This window comes from Taudactylus pleione, unplaced genomic scaffold (assembly GCF_031769625.1).
Source record: "Taudactylus pleione unplaced genomic scaffold, aTauple2 ptg000303l, whole genome shotgun sequence".
Taxonomy (NCBI): domain Eukaryota; kingdom Metazoa; phylum Chordata; class Amphibia; order Anura; family Myobatrachidae; genus Taudactylus; species Taudactylus pleione.
Genome location: NW_028284704.1, coordinates 2,887,577 through 2,899,899, shown reverse-complemented (window position 1 = coordinate 2,899,899; position 12,323 = coordinate 2,887,577). Strand labels below are relative to the sequence as shown.

The following is a 12,323-nucleotide window of genomic DNA, read 5'->3' as shown; positions in this document are numbered from 1 at the left end:
GGAAACTAAAATACTGTAAAACTCCTATTTATAAAAACATTGCATATTTCATTTTGTTATGTCATTATAAATGCTGCCAGCTTTCCATATTGTTGTGCATTTAAAAATACAGTTGCTCATCTGTTTTTGATTAATTTTTTTAAATTCTTTTTAAGATTTATTTTCAAAGTGCAATTAAAATTATATTTGCTCATAAACACCTATTATAGTACGATAGCTCTTATAAACATGTCCTGGCAGTGGAACATTCGTTGGACCTTCTACAGGAAATATTGTGATCAACAAAAAAATTCCTCAAATGTAGCAAAATATAAATAAACACAAAATAAATAAATAAAAAAGTATGAATCCGATGCAATGTGCAGACCAAATGGCACAGAGAGGAAACCGAGAGCACCAAATTAAATGCAAGACAAGTTCTTGCATGCATTAAGCTCCCATGTTTTTCTATGCATAGGCAGACGTACAATGTCAGCTCAGCTTCCTTGATCAAGCATAATATCCCACAGAGCTCTTGTAGTGGAGCAGATGAATGCAAAACATACAACTATATTATTATTTTTTTCACGGTGCATTAACATCATTGGCATGAGCAAATATACCAAGTATAAAGGATACTCTTGTTCCCACATTTGTAGTTATACTTTGTTGTAAAGTAAAATGTTACAAAAGTGGGAATGGGTTATATTTCCTGGGAATAATCAGATGAAGTGACAGTGGTATAAAGCCCAGCTGAAACAATTTGTAGAACTTGAAGCTCTTTATTAAAAGAATGTATATAAAGATTTTCTAATGTATTTTAAAGCTTTGCGACAAGACCCAATTTTACAATCTTCCTATTTTTCTATTAAACAGATTATTTGATCTACTTGTGTACTTAAGCGAATGTTACACTTTTTTTTTAACCTACAGTAATTATATGAAGCTTGTTTTGGTAGTACACAAGAATATGATTTCTTCTTAAAAGTATTGTCCAGTTCTGGATAGCCATTCCATACAGACCAACCCCAGGGCAGCAATGAGAAGCCTGAGACCAGTATGTAAGCAAGGCCAAGGGTTTCTATCTTGCGTGATGCCTGGAGAGGCTACTCGCTACGTAGAAAGATGCAGTTCACTTTCTTAGTACGCCCCCAGTACTTATCTTCCTGTTCCCCCGATGCTTGATCTGTGATGTCATGATGTCCAGGAAATCACTGCCCTCCCCGGGTTAGCAGATACCTATATGCTTGCTGTTACCTGAAGCTGTAAGCGTAACCTGTGATCGTCTACCATAACAGTTCTACTAAAACTGTGAGAACATACAAACTTTACACAGAGACCTGTTCAGTGGAGCCAAAGACCCCAGTGCTGTGTGGAAGCAATGCTTCCAAGCAACCCCCTATCACATAAAATTATAGTACAGCCACGGAGCTCTGTTTTACAGCTCCTCTTTTCTCTGCCGAGTGCAATTCAATGTCCGCAGGCTCCAGGTAATGGTGATCTCGCCTATATTATAGTTATGGATAATGCTCATTTTAAAGAGGGGTTGTCCACAATTAAACAGCCACTTTAATACAAAGATTGATATGGTTTTGGGGCCGAGATGACAAACTTTTGGTTTCATGTTTTCTGGAATAACCACATTTCTCTGTGTAGTTTGTGAAATGTTCACTGGGGCTCTGGTCAGTTTGCAACCCATGCGCCTTCAGAGTGGCCAATTGGTAAGCTATACAAACCTACCAATCAACTGCTCGATATGTCTGGCCTGACATCACAACTGGGCGGGCATTTAAATTTGCCTGCCCAGTTGAGATAACAATGTCGACCGTCAATACAGCATACCGATGGGCAGTCAGCGGTTTGCCCATACACACATACAGATGCACTGATACATATTTCAGATATATCAGCATCGGCTATGCTGCAGGCCTGGCCTGATATGTCTGTGAACGACTTAATTCAGACATATCGGTTGTACACACCCACAGATGCACTCACGATATATCGTTATTCGACTGAATGATATATCAACAAGTGTGTACCCAGCATTAGGGTTTTCCTATTTGTTGAATCACCAATTGTTTCCATATCAGGGGCATAAGTTCATGCTAGGCGCCCTGAGGTAAAATAGCTGGTGGTGACCCTCTTCCCGTTAACTCCGGCATGCACCAGCCTCCCCCCAGTATCTCTCTAGCTCCAGCTAGCTCCCAGTGTCTCTCCAGCCATCCTCCAGTGTGTCTCCAGCCAGCCCCCCCAATGTCTCCCTAGCCAGAACCCTCAACGTCTCTCCAGCCAACCCCGTCTCTCCAGCCAGCTGCTCTGTCTCTCCAATCAGCACCTCTCCAATCAGCACCTCTCTCCAATCAGCACCTCCAACCAGCCCCCCTCTGCCTCTCCAGTCAGCCCCCACTCTATCTCCTGTTAGCCCCCAGTGTCTCCCCAGCTAGCACCCTAATGTCTCTCCAGCCAGCCCTCCCCTCTGTCTCTCCAGGCAGCCCCCTCTATCTCTCCAGTCAGCTCCTACTGTCTCTCCAGCCAACCCCCTGTCTCTCCAGTCAGCCCCCCTGTCTCTCCAGCTAGCCCCAATCTCTATCCCCAGTCAGCCCCTACTGTTTCTCCTGCCAGCCTTGCAGTGTCTGTCCAGCTCCTGCCCCCACATACCTCAGGCTCCACTTAACTTCTGGGTGTTCTGGCTGGGCCTGCCAGCTCCTTTACGTTCCGTGGTCCTCTGACTGCCACGTCACATATTTTCAGGCACCAGCAGCGGGTTGGTGTAATAAAGTTTTATTTGTTTATTGCAACTCACAATAAACAAACAAAACTTTATTGCACCAGCCAGTGCTGGTGATGCCTGAATAAGAAACAGTGGCTCCCCGGACCCCACAAATAGATCCATCTATAACCAGCACCTTTGCTGTGCGTCTCTTGTGCGCCACAATCGCAGCTCTGACACTGTGCGCACGCTATCTGTATGCATGAGCGGTGTGACAAAGACGCATGCGCAGAAGAAAATCGTTTCCCTGCGTCTCATATTGGCAGTGCATGCGACTGAGAATCAGGGGCCTGATTCAGCAAGGATCGCAACTGCGATCATGGCTGCGATTACACACGCAGTCTCACTGCGATGATATGCTAATCCATTGCGATCGTTATGCTGCCGCAGCACAACATAAGGACGCCCACCTTACCTTACACACATCCATAATACTTAGTAAGATTGCAAAACCATCGGTAACATCGAGTACAATCGCAGCCTCACGCACACTTGCACAAGCTGTGACCTTACTCAGGAATTGCTAACCTCATCGCACACAGTGAGTACACAAGCTGTGTATGACTTCGCAGTGGCTAATTTATGCACGCCCCTGTAACGACATTCAAATGCACTGGCACGTCTACATTTTGCCGACCACCCACCCCCCTTCACCACCCCCAAATTGTACTTCCTGTCAATCACTCTGCAATGGGTCTGCGTAGCCATTGCGATCGCAGTCCCAATCGCAGTGGAGTGTTCGCGAGCACGCACTGCGATGCATACTCAGAACACAACAGTCGGCCGATTGCATGCGTAATCGCAGTTGCGATCCTTGCTGAATCAGGACCCAGGTCCATTATGTCACCCATTTATATATAAATTTAAACAGTCATGAGAGCCTGACAGCCATCACTTCTTAGTAAACTACACAGTGAGTATCATCTTACAGCAATGTAGACACTGTTATTATTGTACCACATCAACCATATAATCTGACCACCTCTCATGCATGGCGTAGAACCATAAGGGGCTTCTGAAGATGGTGCTGTTACTGTCTATTGAATTGCTCCGTATCCTATGTAGAGATAGACAGTGATTAAGCACACTGAGATACTTAAAGATACAATAACCTATGAATGACTCTCTTCTATGGAACTGAAATATCTTTAGTCAGTACTGATGACGTAAATGACCTGTATCTCTTAACGAGTCATAGCATACAGTCTGTACTGTGTACACTCATCACTAAATAGAATTAAAATAGAATTATTAATACATAGCTGGAGACTATTAGTGTCGGGAGGTCAGTAATAAGAAACATTACTGCTTTCCAAATACTCTGTTTCAACAAATACCTAAAGACCACAGTTAACATCCATTAGTAAGAGCTAATTGATACGCCAATGTCAGAAGGCCTTTCAGGAGATTTGATTCATTATCATAATAGTAAATATCAAATATCAGCCTTCATCACTGCAGATATATTGAAGACCTTATTCAAACATCCGAGACTGCACAAATAATTTAAATGTGGTTACAACATTTAGAGCATGGTAACTAGCTGTAAAGACTAACTCAGCCATAGAATCCCTGTATGTCTTATATAGATCTTCACACTGCTTAGCTCCCAAACTTGATTTAAGGGCTCAGCAGTGTTCTGCACAGCTATGTGTGCCTATAGCAAATGATAGGGTATTTAGAAGGGAGGCTAAGGGGCAACTTACAGTAGCACCACATGATACCCCATAGCTTGGACACGCCCCAAACATGATGTGGCCATGCCCCCTGTGCTGGTTCTTGGGTCTGAAATCAATGTTGGGAGATAGGGCACAGTCTGAACATTTTTCTGTGTATGCAGCCAAAATACAGAATGTGTGGTGGGTAGTACAAAACATTTGGATAAATGACAATGATTTCCTGCATAGCGCAGGCCCACTTTCTAATTGTAGGAACTGGCAAATCCTTGGTGTAAAGGCTGTGTCTGGGCACAGGCGTATTTTAAACTTCCACCCAACTCAGCATAGCACACAATTCGGCCAACACGCCCTCACCAAACTTATCCCAGGGGAGAGCACCCTGGTGCAGACCAGTTCAGTCTACTTAGTAGCAATTGGACATGTGACTGATATGCGTACCATAACGGCACCCTGGAGCCAATAGATCTGCCCAGAGCGTCCTTAGGATGCTCCAGGCACTGCTCTTCTATCTGGTGCCTGTGGTCCTGCCCCCTCAGTGTAACATTGTGATGTCACATTTTGGGGGTGGGACCTGCACAGGGAGGAAAATCGCACTATTATGGATCTTCTGCATCGCCCGTATTTGCATTTGCTTATTTCCAGGGTATACACAGGGCGAGAACATGCAAGATACGCTCCGCAAACAGACTTGCTTTCTACTCTACAGCGGTCCGATTCTTCTGATGATGATGTAGTCTGGCAGTGATCAGTCACAAATGCTTAATGCTACCATATTAGATATGAATATCTATTTCCAACATATTAGAGACATCTGTAGATGGTCCTCGATAAATTAACAAGTCCCACAGATAGGGTCTATTTACTAAGCTTTGTTAGGAGATAAAGTGAACAGAGGTAAGGTAGCAGCCAATCAGCTCCTAACTGTCATTTTCAAACACAGCCTGTGACATGGCAGTTAGGAGCTGACTGGCTGGTACCTTATCACCATTCACTTTATCACCTAACAAAGCTTAGTAAATAGACCCCTTAGTATGACAACAAGGCTTGCTCACAGCACTGTGTAATCTTACCATTACATGGAAAGAAACATTACAGGAATCTCAAATATGAATTTCACAATTACTTGTGTGGAGCTTTATGAATGTTGTCTTAGAGATATGGGGCCTGATTTAGAGGCGGACGCAATGCAGATATTTTCGTAAAACAAGCGATTGTTTGCTATTGCGCATGTGCGACCAACGCACTGCGCACACGCAGAGATTGCATTGCGATTACCCTCGTACACAGGAACCACTTGCAAAGTGAGTGACAGGTAGTCAGCGTTTGTGGGTGGTAACGGGGGATGGTTAGAAAAAACGCAGAAGCGTCTGACCGTTTAAACGCCATTTCATAGGCGTGCATAAATTAGCCCTTGTGATCGCCTTTTGGAGTATGAGAGCCCTCTGCGTTTCAGGAGAGCTACAGTGTTTGCGGCTGGTCAAGTCTGCGTGACTGCCCAATGTGCGTTGATAGTATCGACGTGTACGTCGTTGGCCGAATATGAGAAGGCAGCAGTGGGCGTCCCTATGCTTGGCTTTGGAGGGCATTAGCATATTTTCGCAGCTGCGTTCCGTACGATATCGCAGCTGTGATTGCATTAGCGTAATTCCCTGAATCAGGCCCATGGCCTCCAGCACTGCTCACGGTACAGAAATCATGCCAGTGACCTATAACTGGCCAGTGACCTATAACCTGCCAGTGACCTATAACCTGCCAGTGATTTATAACTTGCCAATATATCTGCCCATTTCCTGCTACTAACAGCTCTCCCAACACAACCAAGTATTCTCCTGATTTTCCAATTGCTTGACTAGACTACACTGCTTGCTTACCTTTGTTTCATCTGAACCTATAACTTCATGACACTTCTCCTGTTTCCATGTTGCCGACATTACATCCCTATTCATTCTGTATATTACATTTTTGCTTCCCACATACATCATTTTTAATTTTGAAGCATTATTATTATTATTATTATTATTATTATTATTATTATGTTGATTTGTGAGGAGCCTTAGTGCTTTGCACCTTCGGAGAGTGAAGAAAATAGAACTAGCATAAAACAGGGTCATGTAAGATAGGCAAAAAATATTCAGCTGTGAAAGTAAAGGATATGGAGGGTCCTGCTTACAGGTGAGCATGCAAACCAGTGGAAAACCAGTGGGAAATGGACTAAAATATAAAGGGGCCTATTCAGCATTCCTTAATTTCTACAAAAGTAGGCGAAAATTAAAATTTTCACCTACTTTTGTAGAAATTATGTATCAGGGCCATTCATTAACAATGTAACGCAGGAGATATCAGTGATATTGCCTGGTTGCGCCCTCCGCCAGACCCGCCCTCTGAGAGTGCAACGCTGACATCATTATATTGCGCTGAAGAAGGGGGGCGACTGGCAGCTCTGGTAAGTAGAACGCATCCTCAGGAAGCCCAATCGGCTGCATATACTGTGCAGGGTGCCCGTCAGGAGTGTCGCTCCGCGGGTGCTGCAGCGGCAATCCTGGCTGAAGGTTGCCATTTCAGGGACCCAGCTAGCCAGGAGCAAAGGGCTGGGTGGAAAAGGAGTGCGACGATGCCAGTTGCCCATAGCTAGTTATGGTCCTGATTTTAAAGATATCCATGCTTGAGCACAGGTGACTTATTTAGAACCTCAGTCAATTTGATATAACCATCGGGACTCAATCATGGATATCCTTAAAACCTGGCCTGTAATGGCGGAGTTTGGGAAACTCTGTGCTACACAGACACAGGCATTCCAAATTCTGTCTGCTCACTACATCATGTGCCATGCGACTGTGGTTGCCATGGTAATCACATAAATCTGCAGAATGACAGATTGCCAGTCATTGATGTTAGCAAATGACACAATAAGGAACTTTTTATGGTATGGCAGAAGCCAGCATGTTCGTTCTGCTTTACCCTTGATCCTTTTCATCCTATTGAGGTCAAGTCATAGAACCACATAGTGATCAACACATTGAAATGTTTTAAGGATACAAATAGAAAAGAAAATTATTTAACTGACTGCAAATTTCCTTATCTTTTACTGGCTAAGCACTGTTAACTTTGTATTCTTACCACTAATATTTCACAATTTGTGAAAACAGAGAATGTCAAAAGGTCATTGAGGACAAATATCAGTGTTCCAAAAATTCATTTTGAAAAAATGTGCGGAACTCATGTGAGGAAACGAAAATATTTAAGAAGCACTTGAAACAACATAAATTGCCATTTAATTATGTACTAACACTGTAAATAGATAGGAAAAGGATATAGACTGTATTAGAGAAGACAAAAAAAATGTGACACTACTCCAAAACCTATTTTGCAGGAATGATTGAATTAGAAGACCATATCGTTCTAGAAAGACATGACATTACACAAAGGCAATATATAACAGCTATAACATATACATACTTGAGGAGACCATCCAGAAGATTCAATAGTGACAAGAGTAATTACAAGCAACAGAAATGTACTTGCATTTTCCACCAATTGGCAGCTGAATAGAAATAACAGTGGTGCAATAATTTCAGCCTCTTGTAAACCAGAACACTGTGATTATGGCTCAGTTAAGCATAATGCATGACTTATTATTGCATAACGAGCGAACTAAGAAAAATTATTTATATAATTTAGGACCTGCTAAACTATTTGCCAGAAATATTGCCAATTAATGTATGTATGTAGACACATTTCTTATTAGTACAGTAGTTAAACTTTAACACATGGGATGCAAATAGTAACATATTTGAGAAACGTGAAGTTAGTATAACATACTGTATAAGCCTGCACAGCCAATCACCCCTAACTCTTTTGGCACTGGCATTATATGCAAATACAAAGGAACAGTAGCTCTGCATTTCCTTGCATAAAGTCTAATAAAAATAAATCAGAAATATATTTTAGAGAAATGTTATAGCTTAGGACAGTTGAATAACAGTTATTTTCCTCTTCCTTTATAAAATACAATTAAAGAAGCAATCCCACGTAGATTTATTTTTTAATTTTCTTTAAACAGCAACTTAACTAACTTAAAGCATGTGTCTGACAGGTCATTGTTTTTAGCTATCCTCCTACAGATCATTATCTCATGCTCATTAACTCTCTGAAGGGCAAACAAGTATGGCATACGCAGGCTCTCAGCAAGTCATGTGATGGCAGGTGGGGGAGTAGAAGGGGGTAGGATGTCACAGTGCACAGAGCAAACACTAAAAAACATTGCCTGGCTGCCAGGCACAGACACAGTCAGTCTGCTACAAAGACAAAGTCAGTCTGCTACCCAGACACACAGTTCTCAAACTGTTAGCATATCATGTAACGGCAAAGAGGGGACATGTCAAAGTGAAAACAGATCTGAGAGGGACATTACAAAGCCTCTTTGCTCACTATCGTGCCATGTGACTGTGGTAGCTATGGTAGTCATATAAATCTGAAAATTATCAATCATTAATATTGCTGAAGATATATGTAATTACCAATGAAAAATGCTTAATTATTTATATAAAGCATTTTTCATTATGGGAATAATATTGACCTATTTTTAATTTGTAAAATGGTCTAATTTTGTAAACTTTTTTTTTTTAAAGCCTAAAGTCAGGGCTTCCATTTCCACAACCTACGTGTAAACCGGCTAGTCATGTTACACATGTGCATATTCCTGGAGACAGACCCGGTGAAGCAGTAGGGTAAATCTTACCTCTCCCGGCTAGTATTGCTCAGCTATCTCAATGACATTCAACTGATAAATTACGGTGAGATGAGGTTTTCTATTGCCGTGATAAGATGCGATATAAAATTAACCCTATTGCCTATGGTTAATAAATAAGCCTGCGTGTCCTTTAATGCAATTTTAAAGCTAATGAGAGATATTTAAAAATTATATTTTTTTATTGATAACCTTATTATGGCTTCATAAAAAAATAATCAATAACTATTGAGAGTTGTATTATAAGAATGAAGTGACTCATTATTACCTTGACAAGTGAAACCTCGCTCTTCAAAGCCGGGGTTGCACAGACACTTCCCGATGGGCACCAGCCATTCCCCTTCAGTGCTGCAGTACATTTTCGGTGGGTCTTCTTCTTTGGAATGGTTGACACAAGAACCTCTCACCTCCACCAGCGAATGGGAGTCCATAGGTACAGTGTCGGGGAACATGGCTAAATTTTTCACAGTGAAAGGACACTTTTTGAAATATACCCGCACGGATACTAAGGCAACGCAGGCACCAACATCCTGAAAAGCCAAATACAGTCCTTTCTTGCTGATAGGTCCCACTTCCCGAACCTCTGTGTTTAATTTCAGTATTCGATCTCCAAGGTCCATTTGGGTGAAGCTCTCGTCAGCTGCAATTGTGTCGATCTTTGTAAACTGATGCTCTCTAAACTTGACCCCATGGTCCTCATCCGACTCCAAGTAATAAAGGTTAAATGTTTCTTTACATGTTCCCAGTACAAGTGGGATGCTGTTGCAGTCTCGTAATGTGAACTTCAGCTCAACATAGATCTTTTGAGCTGTGTTGCGAGGAATCCAGTTTGACCTTAGCCAGTTGTTCTGATTATGGTCCATAACATTGCAGACTTGGTAGGTTCTTATTGGGGTGTAATGCTCATCAACTCCACTAATTTCCTCCCACTGAAAACAAAAAGATGAATTATAAAAATGGTCAGTGCATGTAAACAAGCCTTGAATATATACATTATATGACTCCTCTGTATCATCTACAAATATTGTAGCGCAGAAGACACGCTGGGCTGAGGCCACTGAGGAGGAAGTTGGCCGGGATATTTCAAACATTGAATAAATAAATACTTGTGAAATTGAATATGCAGATTGCAGTGATTGGCAGTTGGCTTAAAGTACTGTTGAAAACAGTAGAACGGATGACGTACAGATGTAGCCACGCTCATCTATCCTACGATGTGAGCGCATCGAGGTATAGATGGCGCGACTAGTGTGCCCGCGTCTATGGCCACAGACTTCAATGGGGTGAACGCCGGCCGCACCTAGTCACAGCCCGGCGACAGCTTTGCTATGCCATGATGCCCTAGCCCGTGTGCACGCGTCGCGGCAATGAGTACAGTAGATGGCTACACCTGTAGGGTGCTTAAGTTCCAAACTATTGGTCTGTAACAGGGGTTCTCAACCTCAACACTCATGTTTTCCCAACAGGTCATGTTTTGTTGAATTCTGTCTGTGGAAGCATGTAGGATAATTACTGATCCAGCAAAATAGTTTAACTCACTTGTGCATGATTATAGAAATTCACAATATATGATCTGTTGGTGATACTTGAGGACTGGGGTTTGCGAGCTCCTGGTCTATAATGTTCCAAAACAAAAGAGAAAAAAATAAATAAATCAGACTCAGATTTGGGGGGCTCTTCTAGGAAAGCTGGGGACACATGGCGAACCTACACAATCAGCATACTTACACAATATCCCCTGGCTTGGAAGGAACATGCAATTTGCTTGCTACACAAACAAATGGAATTTAAATTACATTATCTTCTGATGGAAAATATTATTACTTATATAATAGGCTAGAAGCCTGCCTCAGAAATGCTTCCTTTTGTAGTTACATGTACAGTATAGCCACATTTTATACTGCCAAAGGACCAGGGAAAATGGTATAATATCAGGAAAAGTCCAAAATGAGGGAGAAGTCTAAGAACAACCCAAACTTCTAGGTAAATAAGGGAAAAACACACCATTCTATTTTTATTATATGATTTGTACCAGCATGAATATGTACTGTATACTACCTACACTTGGAATGGACTCAATGAAATTTAATGGTGATCGAGCAGACAGTAAAAAGTATGTACTGTACATTTCAGAAATGTCTAATCGGGATATATAAAATTGGGGTTAGTTTGTGTTCCTTTATAACCATATTACACTAAAGCATACTTTGTGCTTTTTTCCCCCTGAATACCGTTATCTTGTTTTAAGTGGGAAGGGTTCAAATTAAAATGTAGCCGATCATGTCATGATATATCAGTCAATGTTAGGTGGTTAAAATAGTATAAAATAAATTTCGGCAAAAAATGTGAACCGTATTACTAAAAGGCAAAACATACTTTCAGCTTTATTTTCCCCTGAAAGAATGTGTTCTCCTTTTACATTATCAGAATACAAAGTCCCACGGAGACCAAAAATTCTTTTTGGTTACCGTGATTAATCATTTAGTTTGACCTTGTCAAAAGAATACAATATGGCTTCTGAGACAGAGGCACCAAGCCCCAATGAGCTCATAGCCTAATGTTGATAGGATGGTGTATGGTGCGTTCAGCCTCAGAAAAAATATAAAATAATATTTGTTTTCATAGCAATTTAAAATCCTAAAAGGCAAAAATATTTTCTTTGGAATTGAAGGTGTATGTACTGTATGTACTGTATGCATTATGTTCTCTTCTCTTTCTGTAGTTGTGGTTATATCATGTAACATATTATTTATCACTGGAGCAGAACTTTCACCTATTGCTTGAGATAAAATCATATTAATCTTGTACCTAACAATAGGAATAACTGCAGACCATAGGATACACTTATTTTACACATTTACACATAGGATACACATTTATTTTCTGACACTCAGAATTATTTAGCAAAAACAGCTTTAGTGCATTATCCATTACTATTTTATTCATGGGAACTTCATTCTTTATTCAGTCTAGGGCATACATGCCTACCCTCCCGGAATTCACGGGAGGCTTCTGATTTTTCGGATAACCCCCCGCACCAACGGAAGGGTAGACATTTCTCCCGCATTTCTGCCCACTTCCTAGTGAAGTGGACAGAATGGGGAGCATTTCCGTTGCGATTGCGGGTCTCCATGTAGGGGGCGGG

The 12,323-nt window shown here is 41.5% G+C and overlaps 1 protein-coding gene across 1 annotated transcript in view; it reads right to left on the bottom strand.

Annotated features, from left to right (window-relative positions):
• The window catches only part of EPHA3 (EPH receptor A3), a 409,832-nt gene that overhangs the window by 260,445 nt on the left and 137,064 nt on the right, over positions 1-12,323 (bottom strand). The window contains exon 3 of the mRNA XM_088442029.1: positions 9,447-10,107. Within this exon, the coding sequence (XP_088298155.1) occupies positions 9,447-10,107 (661 nt within the window). The remainder of the gene's footprint in view (positions 1-9,446; positions 10,108-12,323) is intronic.